General features: G+C 35.4%; 1 protein-coding gene across 1 annotated transcript in view; it reads right to left on the reverse strand.

The window, feature by feature from the left end:
• Positions 1 to 19682, reverse strand: part of Yeats2 (YEATS domain containing 2) — an 88723-nt gene that overhangs the window by 38319 nt on the left and 30722 nt on the right. Inside the window, exons 8-15 of the mRNA XM_077795374.1 lie at positions 15399 to 15510; positions 11635 to 11683; positions 8238 to 8414; positions 6693 to 6929; positions 4864 to 5022; positions 3306 to 3409; positions 1531 to 1638; positions 722 to 904 (exon numbers count right to left, since the gene is read on the reverse strand). Coding sequence (XP_077651500.1) covers positions 722 to 904; positions 1531 to 1638; positions 3306 to 3409; positions 4864 to 5022; positions 6693 to 6929; positions 8238 to 8414; positions 11635 to 11683; positions 15399 to 15510 — 1129 coding nt within the window. The remainder of the gene's footprint in view (positions 1 to 721; positions 905 to 1530; positions 1639 to 3305; positions 3410 to 4863; positions 5023 to 6692; positions 6930 to 8237; positions 8415 to 11634; positions 11684 to 15398; positions 15511 to 19682) is intronic.

Here is a 19682-nt window from a genome sequence, read left to right on the forward strand (position 1 = left end):
ACTAAGTAAGAATCAGTCTCAAAATAAAAAATGAAAAAGACTGAGGATGTGGGTCAGTGGTTAAGAGCCACACCCTGTTCTAATCCCCAGCACCATAAAAAAAAAAAAAAAAGAGCCACACCTTGGGTTCAATCCCTGGTACTCCTTCCCCTAAAAAAAAGGGGGGGGGTGTGTGAAAATACCCACCTTGCAGGGTGGTTTAAAGATTACAGTTAATATATAAATATGAGCCTGACACAAAAAGCATTCAATAGATATTATTTCCAATCAATGTAGGAAAATATGGAACTGAGGGCCATTTTACATTTCTCCTGATTCATTAATTCCACCATATCTCCACACTGTAAGGAATATTAACACTTTAAAGAGCCAAGAAATCATCAAATAGATCAGTCTGGACATAGAGGTGTGATTAGAAACAAACCAGTAGTCCCATCTCAGATCTGAATAGGTAGAAAGCTGTGTATGTGAAGCCAGTCACCTCTGCTGCCAGAGAGAGGACACAGCTTTCCTTTGCCTCTTGGGCTATTCCTGGACCCTCTATAATACATGCCTCAACTTTAGTCATGGATACTAGTGGAGCAGATGAGATTATCATCAACTGACTTGCTTTGCAACTGGGCTGCTATTCAGATTCTTTTGGGATCAGCAACCCTGTCAATCTGAATCTTTTTGGCATTTATTAATTATGTTGACCTCCCAATCTCTACCCAACACAAACCTTGGAGGGTTGAATCTTTGGTGACTGAGTAGTCCCTTCTCCAGCAGTAATGACTTGTTTTTGAGGCGACACAGCTATCATGTGACCCCCTTTCACAGTCACATACTGAGGAAGTGGCGACTGGCTCGAAGCTCCTGTTGTGGGCACATGAGGGGCTTCACCAGGTTCCTGTTTGATGATCACCTTGTAACAAACATGACAATGACACTGAATTAATATCCCATGGAAAAAAAACTAGCATCTGAATAGATTCTGTTTGCAGGGATTAATGAATCAATGAAACTTGGTCTGGGTAGAAAGATTATTGAGAAGGGTAAAAAGACTGCTTAAATACAGTATACAAAAGCTACTAAAGGGACCAAAAGGCCAAGAGCAGTGGTACATGCATATAAACCCAGCTACTTGGGAGGTGGAGGCAGGAGGATCTCAAGTTTGAGGCCAGCCTGGTCTCAAAATGCTGTCTCAAAATAAAAAATAAAAAGGGTTGGGAGTATAGCTCAGCAGCACAGAAACTGCCTAGTACACTTGAGACCCTGAACTTGACCCTGTGCTTCCGTCATTTGTTTTAGAGATTAGTAGAAAAATAGCACTAAAGAGAAACAACCTAGTTTGTGCTCTCTGAATTCCCTATCTTGCTGGACTCCAAGGAAGTGGGTATCAGTAAATAAACAGAAACATGTACCAGAACTAAGATCTGGTTTCAGAGTTGAAACATACTAGAAAGTAACATGTTGTAGAGGTAGTCTCAATCAACTCTAACATGCCACAAAAAGGATTATGTAATAAGACCATACAGACTCAATACTCACTTTTGTGAAAGCTCCAAGTCCTCCAGTAATAGGTTTGGGGCTCTGAACCTTAGGGTGACTCCCAATTGGGCACAGAGGTGGCATAGATGCGAATAAAGAATCCTCTTGCTGTGTGTATATAAATACATATTATGCAATCAAGTCAAAAAGAGTGATTTCAGAAATTCTAAGTCATCTACATTTAATACAAACTGTGATGCTCTGTAGCAACATAAACAACCAAAAGACAAGACAAAAACAAACAAACAAAACCCCCAAACTCTTAGGGATTTTCCAAGCCTCTATATCTATATTTTAATCTTGTTTTAAAAACCAAATGCAAAGAAAAGCTACAACTTAGCAAAGCTACTCAGATGTGTCCTGCTGCTGCTGGGGAGACTCCTACACTACAACCTTCAGCTTGCATGCCTAGCGCCCGCCAGAGAGTAAACTATTAAAGGACAGGCACTGCATTTTATTCTTTTCTATTTAGCCAATTCACTAAATAAATTAATGGTTGAAACAGGTAGTTGTTTTAATATATGTTCTCTTAACATAACTTCACTTGATTTGTGAAATTCATTCAATACTTAGAATACAAGGGAAATTTTTTCAATAAGGACTTACTAAAAAAATGTAAAGAACTTAATTAGTATATGCAAAGACATCTGTACAATGTCGGCATTCAGAACTACCGTAGATGGTCTCTAATTCTCAAAGACAAAATGCCAATCTCAGAGGCAATTTGCCATATTTAGAATTTTAAGAAAAAGAAACAAAAGTTAAGAATATTTCTTGACTGTGTAATAAAAAGATCATCAACAAACATCAAAAATAAACTGACAAGAGTTAAGACCTTCAAGGAAATTAATATTGTTCAGATATTCATCTACATGCTACTTGCACACTGCACAGAATTTAGGGGAAACCAGCTTTCGGCCAGGAAACTATTCAAGATTATCATTACCATGTGTCTAAATATAAGAATTATGTTCAGCACACGTCATCTAAGAGACAACCTTCACATTCTCATGGTTTTTCAGATAGGAGTTGATACTCAAATGCTTCAGATTTAAGGGAGCCCTAACAGGGAAGCTGGGTAATTTAACCACACAGTGGGAAAGTGTCATTGCCAAATGGTGAGTGGATATTTAGCACTGTGATCTGAACAAGTCAGATCATTTGGAGTTCCAAAATTCTGACGACTACTCACTCTGAAGAGGAAGGGAAAAAACTTGTGGAGGTAAGAATTATTCTCAAACAACTAAAAGACTAACATATACAAGACGAAATATTTCTATTTTTGGTAGTCCAAACATATGAAAAAATGAAAGGTGTCAGACAAATATTTTTGTAAGAAAATAGTTTTTAAAAAGTCATCTCCAGGGGCTGGGGTTGTGGCTCAGTGGTAGAGTGCTCGCCTAGCACGCTTGAGGCACTGGGTTCCATCCTCAGCACCACATAAATATAAAATGAAGATATGTGTCCACCTAAAACTAAAAAATAAATACTAAAAAAAAGTCATCTCCATCAAAACATAAATAAGTAAGGTCACCACCTCACCACACTGTTTTCAAATTGAAATGGGTAATCATTTGATAGAAATGTTCAGAAGCATTTTCTACACTAGGAAAAGACCAAGGTGAAGTAGTAGAGTCTGCAGTAGATGACCTTCAAAATAGTTATCAGCAAGAAGAGCCTAATTTGTAAAATCTGCATCATCAGCTAACACTCTTGCCAAGGCTGTGACACTGTCTTTACAAACTAGCAAAGTGCAATGCATACGAGAGCTTTACCTTGACTGTAGATGTTACAAAACTACTTCCATGAATTTTAGGAACAGGGGAACCTGTTCCTTGGGAGACCTGAGAAGCTGTGGGGAGCTTGTTTGTAGGACTTCCTGTAAGCAGGGCAGATTTAAAAATGAAATACAGGGTAAAATTTACAAAAGTAATTTTAAACCATTTTCCACCACCCTCCTCTCTTTGCCACTACTTATTTTTCATTTTTAAGGGTTGAATACTTATAACCCTGAAACTTTTAGGGGAAAAAGAGACTTAAGAATTCAGAGACAAAGTTGACCACAAATTCAATCTGCAAAGAAATAAGAAGTTAGTAAGTACGAAGAGAAGAAAAAGTAAAGTACGCATTATATACTCTACTCCTTACATAAGAAGAAATACAACAGCATAACAGTATTGGTCTTTTAACAAATGGGCCAGAATACAAAAATTCAAGTAATGTCAGCTTCTACAAAGTAGTTTCATTAGAGATTATACCTAGTGAAATTACTTTGTAGAATGTCTTAGTCTACCCTAGAATCTGCCTACATTAAACATTTTATGCTTTTCCTGTGCAACTGTCTGCAACTATGTAAGTCTGATGAAAGTAAGTCACATTATTAACAGTCAACAAGTTGAGACCTAAAATGGTATTCAATCACCTACTCCATTTCCAAAGCTACCTCTAAAGATTTGTGGCTGATTCCCCAAACTAAGCATCCTGAAAATATATCTATTTAACATTCCTAAATATGTTCAAAGGGTATTAGGTAAGCCCGGAAAGCGTATTTTTTTTTTAAAGTTCTGCAATTAAAAATCATTATGGTACTTATTTAGCTTTTCAAAAAACAAACAAAACCATATAATGATGTGCATTAAATCCAAAAGATTAAATTAAAAAAAAAGCCTAACTACTTTATAATCATCCTTTTTTAATCTCATTTCTCTTTTCCTGTTTCCCTACATCAGTGAAATTTACAGATAGGAACATGTGTATTTATAGAGGGTAAGTGAAGGGAATAAATAAAACAATGTTAGTAAAAGAACATAAAAAACTGAAAAGCACTATGCAGTCGTATGCCATTGTGAAGACAAATATGGTGACTCCAAAGACTTGCTCTTCCTACTAGTATTCTCTTTTTATAACTACAGGTTTCAATTTTCCTCCCAAAGCAAAATGTGTCTTATTTGAAGATAAGTAAATATCAAGTTGCTTGGGAAAAAATGTGTATGGTACACAAAACTATCACTGTACTAAAAGTTTAACCTGGAAAAGTTTAGGGCACTTACTTGTATTCCCCCAAAAGAACTAGAATTTCATTTCTAAATGAAAAGAAAATCAACTATTTCTTTAAAGAAAATTAATGATGGCTCACTACTTTTCATTCCTAAAATGTACCTGTACAAAAAACAGATCTACCCTCAGAGACAGTATTGATGTTACTTTATATAGTCTTTTTTAATGGATGGAAATTTTATTTTCCTATCACTTGGCTATCAAGTCATGCTAGGATTTAGTCTTTAATAAAAGATCGAATCCTCTGGATTGCACAAATATTGGCCATATACACACCTGTACTAGGAGTAGAGGCTCCAATCACCTGCCCAGGCTTATCCATGATAACGTAAGGATTATTTATAACAGAGCTGGCAGGGCCTTGCTTCACATGGACTGGTGTGGAGGTTGGGGTTCGAGGCAATGGTGATGGACTTGGCGTTGATATTGGAGAACCTTTATTAATGAAAAAGAGGAGAAAAGCAAAGTACGTTTAGTCAGTCTAAGGTAACAAGTCGGGATGAAAAAACGGGACTGTATGCTTGTGGTGCTGAGCAGCAGCAGTGATAGTATAGCTGAGGTCAGGAAGTACTGTGATCCACTACATACCCTAATCTGCAAACCAGCAACTTCAGCATTATTGGAGAACTCATTAGAAAAAGATTTCAAGGTCTATCCCAGGCCTACTGGATATAAATCTGCATTTTAACAAGATCCTCTGGAATGCACATTAAAGTTCAAAAAGCAAGCTTTATGTGACAGTGGAACTGGAACTGCAATTATCTTGGCATGAAGATTCTCTCAATGTCACAGGTGGGTGTTATACTCAAAACACTAAAATCAGAGAGAAAACTAGGAAGTAGTTTTCTAGGAACCTGCTGTTTTAATTCACAATTAAATTAAAAGAAAAATATGAAATTCATCTGCTCCAGACAAAAATCTGTCAATACTATGTCAAAGCCACAATCCAAGATTCATGTTCCCACAGAGCACTCTCAAAGGGCAGTCATGAACAAACATCCTCAACTGCCTTGTTGATCAAATTTGCCACCTGCAAATTTCTCTAAACTTCAAATCAACTTCTGTGTTCAGTCTATTCCAACTTGGAAGCAGCAGGTTCCAAAATCCAAGCTGGAAGGTGAAATTTACCTTAAATCAATTCAAAGATTTTATCTATTTCAAAGATATGGACCATATTCTGCTTAGCTGTCCATGTATAGCAGTAGAGACTCCTGTTTTTCCTCTGTCATTTAAGCATTATATGCAAGTGCTCTCCCTGCTTGATGTTTTCAATCACCCCTTTCATGGCTCTTTTTGGGGGTGGGGGGGCCAGTGAACCCAGGGATTGAACTCAGGGGCACTTGACATACTGAGCCACATCCCCAGCCCTATTTTATATTTTATTTAGAGACAGGGTTTCACTGAGTTGCTTAGTGCCTCGCCATTGCTGAGGCTGGCTTTGAACTCAAGATCCTTCTGCCTCAGCCTCCTGAGCCACTGGGATTACAGACATGCACCCCTCACATCTAGTTTTCCATGTCTTTTCTGAAGTGGTAGAGAGAAAGCCATAAAGTGTATTTCTACTAAAAGTTCATAACTTTTAACATAAATGTGAACTTCCACAAGGCAAAAGACAATCAAAATTTAGTGAAAGGGAAGTCTCAGATACTACTGATAATAGGAATGAATAATTTGCTTGTGTGGTTATGGAGACAATAGAAGGTATCTCAATTCCAACACTTAAAGCTTAACCTCAAGCCAAAAGGCCTCTAAATTTTTTCTATTATTAGTTACTTTGGTTTCCACTTAGAATCCCCAAACTCAATTTCTACCTACCTTGATTTCAGCCAGGTTACTCTATCAAAATTTTACCTGTGCTAACGTTAGGAGACTAAAATTTGACCATTTTGAGTTTCATTTCTTCATCCCATTAAAGAATTCTTCTCATATAAATAAGTTGTGTGTATGGTTATTTATTTATTTATTTATTTTGCTTTGTGGCAGCTGTGCTAATCAATAGTGAGATAGGAAGAGAAACACAAATACTACTTAGAAGAACTTCACTCCAACCCTTCTACCATCCAGCCAACTTTACATACATCGTCTTCAACACATCTCCTGTATACCTGAGACAATCTTGCAGCTCATGGTGATGGGCTGGAAGGATTTTCCAGGTGACTCAGGATTAGGAACCTGACTCTGTGGCACAATTTTGCAGCTTGATGCTATTGGCTGGAAAGCTGAATTGCCATGAGAACAAAAGGTAATTTTCTGGGATGTCACTTTGGTGGGTGTTCTTTCCAATGAAGATGGCAAAGAATAAAATGTAGTGTGTCTCTCAGCTTCAGTGTTGGATGGGAATCCTGTTTGAAATTTAGCAGGCAAATAATAAGTCATCAATCATTTTGAAATAGCAAAACCTTACCACTGTGGCAAAGAATTAAAAAATCAGTATATTATTCAGTATATTTTAATACCTATTTATACAAATTACTGATGATGAAATAAATATAATCAATTACCCATTTATACTTTTTATGGTGGAAGGTATCATGCTTAGAATCCTATTTAGTTAAAATGCTTCTGTTATGAAATTAGAAATTGAAGCTGTGGTTGTGGCTCAGTGGCAGAGCACTTGCCTATCATGTGAGGCACTGGGTCCTCAGCACCACATAAAAATGAATAGAAAAATAAAGGTATTGTGTCCTTCTACAACAAAAAAATTTTAAAAAATAGAAATCATGAATAGAAAAATAAAGGTATTGTGTCCTTCTACAACAAAAAAATTTTAAAAAATAGAAATCATTAACTTTAAACCACATATAAAAGCAAAAGTTTGTTATGTTCTTGCATTTTTTAATATATGAAATTAAAAATTGTTTAAATTAGAAATGAGGAAAAACTAAAAAAGAAACCATTCATTTAATCTAATGATGTCTGATCTCATTAATGTTCATAAAGAGGATGCAATTAAAATCTAAAGAAAAAATAGGCCAACATTTTATAAAAGAATTAAAACATTAACATCACATTAAAATACAGGCTTAGATATAAAACTAACACCCTTTAGAATAAATTGTATACCTTATATGGTTACATATGTGAACACTTAAAATATGGTAATTATGGGGCTAGGATTGTAGCTCAGTGGTAGAGCACTTGCCTCACACGAGTGAGGCCCTGGGTTCGATCCTCAGCACCACATAAAAACGAATAAATAAAAAATAAAAATACTGTGTCCACCTACAACTAAAGAAATATTTTTTAAAATATGGTATTTGTATACTTACATATTTATTAAATAAAAATACCATGGATTTTTTTGATGTTGGAACATTATTTTAACTAAGATTAAATATTTAATATTCAAGTATTCTGTTAAAACAATCAGAAGCTGAATCAGAGATTTTTAGTAAAGGATAAAAATCTAATTTTTTTGGTGACACCTGCTTTTTATGTCAGTAGCACTTTATGGGGGAAAAATGCTTCTGAGGAGCAGAAATTTTGATATTTCCTTAATAGAACTGTGTAATACTGGCAGCATGCCTATTTATGAAAATTTAATTTCCATATTCTCTTAAGTCACTGAAGGTAGAAGTTTTATATTGTGTTGTACAAATGAGAAAGAATGGCCCCAGAGAGACCCCATACAAGGAAGACTGCAGCATTACCTTTCTCCACAGAGGTATCGGGTACTGGCTCGAGGGACTGCTTTATTGGTGAAGAAGCTTTTACTGGGGCTGGAATGGTCAAAGGCAAAGATGGAGGGGCATCGGAGATGTCCGACTCGGAGGACTGGGGGTAAACATAGTCTTCTCCAAGAGAATGCCGATGGAGTTCAACATCCACTACCTACACAATTGGACAACACCCTTTAGAATAAATTGTACACCTTATATGCTTACATATGTGAACACTTAAAATATGATAATTATGGGGCTGGGGTTGTAGCTCACTGGTAGAGTGCCTGAGCTACCATTGGGCTGATGAATCCACCATTGGGGTCACAGAATACTCCAGTCCTGTCCTAGAACATGGTACTCTAAGAGATGTGACAAAAAACTTCTACTTGCATCTCAAAGTCAATTTTCATTTCAAGAACTGAAGGATTTATCTTAGAATGTAATGTAGTCTGGCTTAACAGAATACCTTCAGTGAAAAGCCTTTCTATTTGCTGTTTCTACTCCTTAGAACCATGCTTCCTCCAAATCTTTGCATGGTTTTCTCATCAGTAGATCTCAATCAAATGTCACCTTTTCAGAGAGATCTTCCACAACCACCTTAGCATATGCAACTCTCTTGTCCCCCAGCTACTCTCTTCTTCAAAGTACTTATTTGGAACTGAAATTGTTATTTGCTTTGTGTTTATTGCCTACTCTCCTCATTCTCCAAATTACAAAGAATGTAACTCCCTAAGAGTAAAAAACTATCTTGTTCATTTTTGTATTGCCAACACCTGGACCAGTGCATAGGTTATAGTAGTTGCTCAATAAATGTCTCCTGCTAATAATACAGTCCGTTTCTCTAGATAAAGATTTGACTACTAATTTTGATTATAACAGTTACTGTGGATATTATATAATAAAAACAAAAATGGAGAAGAGGGTAGAGAAAAAAGAGATCTCACACTTCCTGATTTTAAAATTTATTACAAAGTTATAGTAATCAAAACAGTATGTGCTGGCATACAGACAGACACACAGAACAACAGAATAGAACAAAACCTCACATGTATGACCAAATGATCTTCCACAAAGGTTCCAAGACCATTCAATAAGGGTAAGGACAAAGTCTTTCCAGAAAATAGTGCAACAAGAGCTGGTTATTCACATGCAAATGTAGTACCTCACTTTGTGTGTGTGTGTGTGTGTGTGTGTGTGTGTGTATATATATATATATATATATATATATATAAATAAATTAACCCAAAATGGATCAATGACTTAAAGACAAAAGCTAAGATAATAAAACTCTTAGAATAAAACAGGAAAAGCATCATGACACTGTATTTCACAATGGTTTCTTGGATGTGACACCAAAATCACAGGAAAAAACCCAAGAAACAAACAACAAACAAAACACAACAAGTAAATGGGACATCAAACTAAAAACTTTTGTAGAGAAACAAATCACAGGATGGGCATCAATACTTGAAATTGTGTGTTTGATAAGTGATTAATGTTCAGAATATATAAAGATAAAGAACTTCTACAGCTCAAAACAGCAAAAGCAATCTGGTAAAAAAAACAGATTGTCTATTGAGTAGACATTTCTCTAAAGAAAATAAAATGGCTAAATACTGTATTTCACCAAATAATTGTCACATCCTGTTTTTTTCAATGTAAAAACTGATTTATAAACTTACATTGTGCAATTGTTGCATGGAATGAATTTTGTTCTTCATGCTGCTTAAAATGTAAACAGAGCAGCAAGGCAGTCACACCAGAGGCACAGGAATGCACATTTGTCTTCTTGCACACTGCCAGCCATGGGCCTGGGATTCTCAACGCACACTCACTGCCAGTGCCAAAAGTCCACTTGCATGGTTTGTTTAGAGAGCTGCAGTGCCAAAGGTAAACACACCTTACAGGTGGCACTAAAGACAGCTCATCAGATAACAAAACCAATGATAGAGGCACAGAATCTTTGGACAGAAGACTAAAATTTTTTTTTAAGTTTCACATAATGGTTACACCACTCGTGCTCTACCACTGAGCTAAAACCCCAGCCCCTGCACAATGCTATTTTGAAAAAGAAAAAAAAAAAGCATAAAATATGTGATAATTATGCAGTGGAATAAGGTAAGCCCGTGAAAAAGATATTCAACATCACTAATCACTAGAGAAACACAGCTCAAAAACCACAAAATACCACTTCATGACCATTAGAAAAGCTACAGAAACTAAAAATCAGAAAACAACAAGTATTGATGAAGACATGGATAAAGACAAACTCCATACCTGTGGAGGAATATAAAACGATGCAGCTGCCATGGAAAATATAACACGGTGTTTCCTTAAAAACTAAAATAGCACTAGCAAATGATGCAGCAATTCCACATCTACGTATATCCCCAAAAGAACTGAAAAGGGGGATTCATCAATTTTTCTTTGTTGGTACTGGGACTAAACACTAGGATGCTTTACAATTGAGCTACAATCCTAGTCCTTTTTAAAATATTATTTGTTTTTATTAGTGCATTATAGTTTTACAGAGTTGTGGGGTTCATTTTGACATATTCACAAAGCAAATATCAATCCTCATTTGTTCCATTTCAATCCCCAGTTCTACCCCCGCCCTTGGTTTTTATTTTGAGACAGGGTCTCCTTAAATTAATGAGGCTGGCCTCAAACTTGTAATCCTCCTGCTTCAGCCTCCAGAGTCGCTAGGATTACAGGCATGGGATACCAATACCAGTCAAAAAAGGGATTCAGTTATCTGTACATCCATGTTCATAAGAACATTAGTTATGATAATCAAAAGACAGAAGCACCCAAATGTCCATTGATGAATGACTAAATAAACAAAAGGTCATATATAAATATGATAGAATATTCAGCCTTAAAAAGGAAGTAAGTTTTGACACTTGCTACAACATAGATGAACACTGAGGACATCATGCTAAGTACAATAAAGGCAATCACAAAAGACAAGTACTAAATGATTCCATTTATAAAGTACCTGGAGTAGCCAAATTCACAGAAAATAGAATGTATTGTTAGAGATGGGGCGAGGGAGGAAGGGATAACTCTGCTCCACACAAGTGGACTTAGCTGTTTGCAAGGTGGAAAGAGTTCAAGGGATGAGCTGTAGTGATGGGTTCACAACAGTGAGAATGCATTAATGCCACCAGACCATACAATGAAAAATGGCTAAGATGGTAAATTTTACGAATTATTTAACTACAATTAAACAATTACAAAGAAAAGAAACACAAGGGGAGTGAGAGGGAAAAAAAACATTTTTCAGAAGGAAATCTAACACTCATTTTCCCCCTAATTAAAAATGAAGATCATCCCCAGCACCACCCCCAAAAAAAGGAAAGAAAGAAGACCATAAGAAAAACACCTACCGTCTCTGCTCCAAGTGTCTGCAGGCCAGTGTACGTTCTATCCAGCTATTGAAAGACAAAGGACAGAGTGTTCAATTTCACTGTGCTCACTTACAGACCTTAGGCTAATCAAAGGATCCATGTTCTCATAATGTAAACAAGCACGTCATTGCTTCAATAAAAATCCTCAATTTTCTAGCAGAAATACTGGGTAAACACAAAAATAGTCACGGCCTTACAGTTATTATATTTTTAATGTATGCCATTTACTTCTAAAAACTTATTCTAAGCACAATCCTAAAACGGAGGAAGTTTCACACCAGAAGTTTATTATGACATCATCTATAACCACAAACTAAAAACATAGATGTCCAATAAAAGGAATGATTAAGTAAACACGGATAATCAATTTGTGAAGTATTATGTAGCTACTAAGATGAGTTCACAAAAGTTATGTAAATACATTTTAAATGACAGGCTATAAAAATATACGTGTAATATGATGACACAATTACATATTTAAATGTATGGTTATCAAGCATTCTTGAAAAAACTTTTCATTCTTGAAAATTTAGGCATGACAGGCAATGCTAACTATTTCAAATATATTAGCATCATGTGGCTCAATGGTAGAACACTTGCCTTGCATGTGTGTGGCACCGGGTTCGATTCTCAGTGCCGCATATAAATAAATGAATAAAATAAAGGTCTGTGCTCATTTACAGACCTTAGGCTATTCACAAGATCCCAAAAAAAAAAGAAAAAAAAAAAAAGGAGGCAGATATCAAGCCTGGCTGAGCTCCTCATAGCCGACACAGGGAAGGCAACTCAGTCAGTCAGTCAAGAGATTTTAGTGTCCAAAAGAAACAAAAGCAACATAGGGTTGATTAAGACAGGTTCCACAGATGAGATCTAGAGTTTTAATATTTTAACCTTAGCCAAGAGTAGGACTGCTAAACAGGTATGGGCAATTTTAGTGACATTCATTTTCTTATCCCCTAGAAAATGAAAATAACAGTTTATCTATAATCTGAACAGGCATGTTTCATTCTTAGGACCAGATTTTAAGAGGGACATTGATAAAAACAGAACTATTACCAAAACAGCAAAAGGAACTAGAAAACACAGCATACAAGAAATGTTACAGAAACAAGTTTTGCCTAGAGAAAAAAATGACTTATGGAGAGACATGAAGGCTATTACTGAAATTTTTAAGTTCTTATAAATCACAATGTTGTACAGTATTATTTTAAAATCAAGCTATAATAATAAGATCAAGGTTGTTTTGTTTTGCAAGAAGAATAGCAGTTTTAAGTAGATTATGAAAAAAATATTTCAAAATTTTATTTACTAAATAAATAAAACATTTATTTGGAAGTGCTGTGCTCCATGGTAATGCTGAAGAGGATTAAGTGACTACCTGCTGAGGATGCAGGGGATTTCATATATTCTGCAAACTCTAACACTTAAGAATAGTTAGTATTTAATTCAGTATTTACAGTATCAAATACATGTAATTATGTACTCTGTAGAGTAAAATGCAGACATCGCTATGAGCTTAAATAGCCAGAAAAAGTTACACAGGAACTTGAAGAATGGAAAGAATTCAAACAAGTGCTTGAGGAGGAGGAGGAGAGGATGAGAAAAAAAGGTACAAGGAAAGAAAAGCCAAGGACTTTCTATGACATGAAAAGAGTGAGATGACTGGAGAATGCTCATGCAGAGGATTAATGCAAGATAATTTAGGGGAAGTATGTTGAATTAAAACAGGAAGAACCCTAAAAAGTAGGCGGGGAGTCTGAACTTGAACATCAAGAATTAAATTATGTTTTCCAAAAAAGGAACAGCATAATGGTTCTGCTGTTTTGGACAGACTGATCTGATGATGGTGTGTAGAACAGACAGAGGGGAATGGAGATAAACTAAAGAAGGCAGAACACAGACTAGCAACAATGGGAATATAAGAAAGATTGTTTAGAAAGAATAATGGTCTTCAATTGAACAAATTTTTAGAACAAAGAGGAAAGAATGAAAGATCTTTCATTCTAAGAACACAGAAAAAAAAACAGGGAAAATGCCGGGCATGATAGCACACACGCCTGTCATCCCAGCAGCTCTCGAGGCTGGGGCAGGAGGATTGCGAGTTCAAAACCAGCCTCAGCAAAAGCTAGGTGTTAAGCAACTCAGTGAGACCCTGTCTCTAAGTAAAACACAAAATAGGGCTGGGATGTGGCTCAGTGGTCAAGTGCCCCTGAGTTCAATCCCTGGTGCCTCCCCCGACCCCTGCCAAAAAAAAAAAAAAACAGGGAAAATGACAACTCCACTAAAAATAAAGATCCTGTGGCCAGAATATAGGTGTTTAAAGCTTTGAGGTCAATGTACAACAAAAATAGTAAAAATTATGTTTTCTAGAAAAACTGGTTAAGAAGTACTTCACTGTCATTTTATACCACTGTGTGTCAAATAATTTTCTACAGGGAACTCTAGGTTCCAATAAAATATGTGAGAACCATGTAAACAATTCCCTTTATTTTAGAGACTAAATAAATTATGTTGCCTAGAGCAACATAATGTGCTATGTACAGTGATTAAAATAAGTTGAAAGAAAGCAGAACTATTTTAGACTTTCTTCAAATAGAACAGTATTCTGTCCTTTTGAATGAAGTGCCTACACGCTGTTTAATTGGTTTCTGTTCTTCTCTGAGGTTATAAGGCAATCTAGTCTTACAGTAATCTGTAGAAAATAACTTAAAAGTCAAGTTAAGCAGTACCATCTATCACTAATGGAGAGAAAACTTTAGTATGCCTCAGGGTTTAAAGAGGTACATTTATAAAACAAAGGTAATGTAAAAGGAATTCTATAAATGTACTCAGCTTTACTGAGTTTAATTTTGGGAATTAGAACAATGTGATAAGCCACAAAGTAGGGATGCTTTGGGAGAAGTAAAATGTTAGCATTGTATCACATATAGAGAAAATGAACAGATGATATTTTCTACTATACATTACAAAGAGTGTCTAGGGGGAGCACTAAAACGGTCTGTCTTCCAACTATAAAAGCTAAATATGTTTATTATATAAAACTGCAAAAATGTTAAAACAAACAGGAAAACAGAAAAAAGTATAGGGGAAATTGCCCACCAATTCATTACTTCAATAACGCCAATAGTTGGCATATTGTTTTTTCTACCTTTTAAAAATCATGGCTAACTTCATATACATAGTATTTTGTGCTCTGCTTTTCACTTACAATAATGGTAGTTTTTCTCTACAAACAGAAAACTCTTCATAAAATATAATTTATAATGGCTGCATAATAAATCATGTGAATACATCAATGAAGAATTTCTGACCATACAAACTAGATATTGCAACCCAGTACTTTACAATTGCCAAAATATGTTTGTTTCCCTTAATCCTTGTAAGATAAACAAGCAATGCATTATTTGTCTCATTTTATAGAAAAGCTAACATTTTTTTAAAAAATAAAGATTTCAATTACTTAGTCTCAAGTAACACATCAATGGTAAGATTTGATAAAAATTCAAGTCTTCACATTATCTGAACAATTAGTTCATCTTTTCAAAGAAAATACATTGTGCTAGAAAGTAACTTGTCTCCACAACCTTCAGAGGACAAAGAAGTGCTGTAACAGTAAGCATAACATGCTCAAATGATTATCCTGCTTCCACTGTCCATGACCACCTCCCTCACTACCATATGAAATAGATGATGGGAAAAAAATATATCAATTCTGGGGAGCAATGCTTTGTCACGATACCTTCAGATTATGTATGATATCTATCCGCTTGTTCTGGCTGTCCTTAAAGTGAACTTGAACTCTGACAGGAAACTCACCCCAGCCTCTTCTGGTCAGATGAAAAGGAGGCTCTCTAGGGAAAAGCAGATATTTATACATTCACCCATGTTCATGCTCTCATCCTAGAGAGGAAAGTTTTCTTATAATGGATAAGTCAGAAATTCACATCCTTCTTAGAATCACTTATGTTTCCTTATGTGAAGCTAAAGTTACATGCTGAATTTCACTAAAATACTAAGTTACAAAAATTCAAATCTACAATAAATATTCCATTTTTGAATGCTTAGAGTTAATAGGTCCAGACAGTAATCCAAAGTTATTTTCATAGATGAGGGACCAAAGTTAATTGATGAACGTCACACTATAGAGCCAGAACCTGTGATTGGCATATGACAGGCACAGGCTCTGAGGTTTGTGTTCCTACCCCAGGTCCTCAAAGGCAAAAATAAAATAAATCATGAAAATGCTCAATCCGAAAGTGAAAATTTATTTGAAACTGCTAAAAAGACTTGATCTTCCCCATACAATAGCTGTGATTTTAGTGGGTACAGGAGAATGTGTATGAATATTAATTGGACTGAAGAATTTTTGGTCATAATATAATTAATTAAGGGGGAAAAATGGAAATTAGCCAAGAGTTCTGGGATTCATCTAAAATCTCAGCTATTTGGAAGGCTGAGGCAGGAGAGTCAGAAATTCAAAGACAGCCTGAGCAACTTAACAAGACCCTGTCTCAAAATAAATGTAAAAAGGGCTAGTGGATATAGCTCAGGGGTATAATGTTTCCCTAGCACATAGAAGTCCCTGTTTTCAATTCCTAAAACTGCTCAAAAAAAGGGTGTGTATAGAGGTGGGTTAATGGAACAAGACTGGCAAACTATTATTAATTGCAATGGATACAAGTTCATTATACCCTCTACTTTTGTATATATGTGAAACTTTCCATAATAAAAAAATTTAAAAATTTAATTGAGATCTTTAAGTGTTCAAAACAATATGGCTTAAGTTAATTGGGAAGAGAGGAATACCTTTAAAATAAAAATGTTTATGAATCCCTGGCATACAATTATTGTAATAAGATAAAATGCTGATCTTGCAGGGAACAGGCACTTTCAAAACTAAGAGAAAGGCTTTCTAGAAGTGGAGAGTCCAAGGATAAAACCTGAGAGGACTCTTAACAGATCTGAATTAATAAGCACAAAGGCAGGAGCTACCAGAATGGTGAATTCTAGATATGACATTTGGAATCATCAAGAATAAATTTTTCCTTCACATTAAAGACCTTGAAAAACAGGAAAAATCTGAGTAGCAGTCTAAAAAGTGGACAAAACAATGCCCACGTTATAAAAGAGAGAAAAGAAAGAATTTTTTTTTTTTTTTTAAAAGCAAAAGCAAAAGCAAAGTACATGCCCTGGATAGAAGAAGTCAGGTGAACACAAGATGAGGTCAGAGAAACAGCATGATGATGGTAGAAGAACAGGCTTCGGGTAAATGAGAAGGTAGACTTGAGGTAGCATAGAAAGGGATCCAAGGCCAAAAGTATGGTAAGGCCATGGTGGACCTAATAATAATAATCAATGGAAATTCTATAAATGGTAAATTTGGTAATTTAAATTCCAGTAAAGTTGAGAGGACAGTCTAAACTTATTTTGTAATATGTCTCAATTATACTGTTTGCATGGTCAATTGCTCTCACAATGGAAATCAGGCATGTTCTTAATTTATGTATGCAGGCTAACCTTCAGTGAATAGTCAGGAAGGACTGTGGCCAGGAAAGACACAGACAAATAGCACAATTCAAGAAAAAGGAACAATGGTTTTTACAGGAAATTCTTCTATAATCATATTTTGAGAAGCAAAAAAAGGAATCTAAGAACTACTAATAAAGAAAACATTATTAAGAAAATTCTATAATTTAAAAAATGTGTTATTCAAGAAAGAACTGCATATCCTGAACAGAATTATATATTTCTAGATTCCTAGTAGAAGGTTAAAAAAAAAAAAAAAAGAAAAGAAGAAAGGTTCTACTGGAAACAGAATGAAGTACAACTCCTTGTTCAAATTATTAATTCAAACGACCAATTTGAATTCAAATGTCTTTTAGTATCACTCCTAATGACCCAGAATTCACCACTTACCGAATTCCTTGTTCCGTTTTGGAATACCTATTATAAAAATATTTACTCTACCTCCTGTATGATAGTTCTAGATATGTCACTTAGAATCACAAAGAATAAATTTTTCATTCACATGAAAGATCTTCAAAAGAATTAAAACATCTCTGTGAGTCTTTTCTCTTCAGGATGACTACCTCTTTTCCTTAGAACAGCAACAGCAAATGTCCATAGTATTTCCTTGATCCACTCTATTCTAAGTCCTATGCATCTATTAACTTTCGTAATCTTTACAACCACGCTATGAGCTATCTCCTCTGAGACACAGTGAGGTTGCATAACTAACTTGTCCAGGTCACAGACCAAATAAGTAGTTGAACCAAGATTCAAACTCAAGCAATAGGCTGTAGGGACCATGCTTTTACCACTGTGGTAGTCTAGGTTCCTGTGGTGACAGAACTCTATACTGCCCAGACCACTCACCTCCAGATGGATAATAAATAGTATGGCTAGCTCTTTTCAGACTGGTATAGATAGCAAGTACCCCTGACTTCTAATAAGGCAGCTTAAAATTGCATTATTATGCTAAGTAATTTGTTTTTATCTTCTGGTTTTTAGAAAATCTGAAGTTATATGTGTGGCTCATAATATATTTCTATTGAACAGTGCTACTCTACATTCAACCTACATAAAACAGACACAAATGTCTTAAAGACACTCACTAAGATCTGCTCTGGGGGCCTGATCCGCTCTGGTCAGGCAGTTGTACTATGCTCAACTTCTCTAATGCAGGGACTATGTAGTCTTTATGTTTCCATAACAGGCCCTGAGTTTAGCACACATTTAGCAACTGTCTTATGACTAAAAGCAAAGTTAACATGCACAATTTTTAGGAAGCTGGCTAAGAGTGGTTCATGACAACTGAAACAAATGAAAAAGATGCTTCTATAGGAGCACAATCTACCCATGTTCTTCCTACGTAATGTGCTGGGATGAGAAGATACAGCATGCACGAGAAACACATTTGTACTCTGACCCAAAAGTAAGATTAACCCCAAGTTTCAAGCCAGGTGCAAAAGCCATGCATCAAATTAATTTTGACACCAGACCAAAAAAAAAAAAAAAAAAAACAGCTTTTAAGTCTTAAAAAAAGAACCCAGTTATAATTAAATCTAGGACATGAGTTAATAATAACAGCAAGAGTACAAATGATAGAAAGAAAAAAAATCAATAAACCACATGCTAAAACTATTTCTGATAGAGAAAAATAGTAGATAACTGCAATAGGAAATTAGTAGATAATGCAAGGAAGGAGGGAAGCAAACCACATGGCTCTACAATGGAAGTGAGGATTTTTTAGGTAGAAGGAGTAAAGGTGATCTTGGAATCATAAACATGACAAGTAAGACACCAATCCCATTTCCAGACCCAGCAGTACAATGTGTATGGGAGGGAAAAAAAATAGCCACCACTTAAAAAAGAGTTCTCAAGAGAGCCAGGTTTTGTTTAAAAATCAGGAGTAAAAGGAATGTTCTGGTCAGAGTAGAGAGTATAGGAGATTTCACTAATTATAAGCCACCAGCACTTCCACAGCGCATTCAGTGAAGGTGTATGTGGTATCATCATATACAGATGGAAGAATACATGACAAACAAATAATATGATAAGCAAATAAATGACAAGCAAGATTTCACAATAGTACACATATTATCATTCCATTTTTGTGAGGTAACCTCAAACAACTAATAGTATATGCACAGGAAAAGTATCACTAGGGATTATTTTTGAGTGGGTGGGATCATCTCAATATTAAATATTTGTGTAAGACCAGAATCCTGTATTTCATTCTATTATGCATAAAAAATAGTAACATTTTAATACACATCTGTATCCATATAAACAAATTAGCTACTATCAGCTGATGTAATTAGTATGGTAACATTCTGACATGGGGTGACAATGCCTGTTCAGTGAGACAGTAATCTGCAAAAGGAGAGAAACCACAGCTAAAACTACATTGTGACTAAAGAGCCAACTCTGAGTATGTCATAATAATACAAGAATTTCCAGAGAACGTTCTAAAGTTAAACCACATTTCTGTTCTTAGGCTAAAGAACTTAAATATGCTCAC

Source organism: Urocitellus parryii, chromosome 2 (genome assembly GCF_045843805.1).
Source record: "Urocitellus parryii isolate mUroPar1 chromosome 2, mUroPar1.hap1, whole genome shotgun sequence".
NCBI lineage: Eukaryota > Metazoa > Chordata > Mammalia > Rodentia > Sciuridae > Urocitellus > Urocitellus parryii.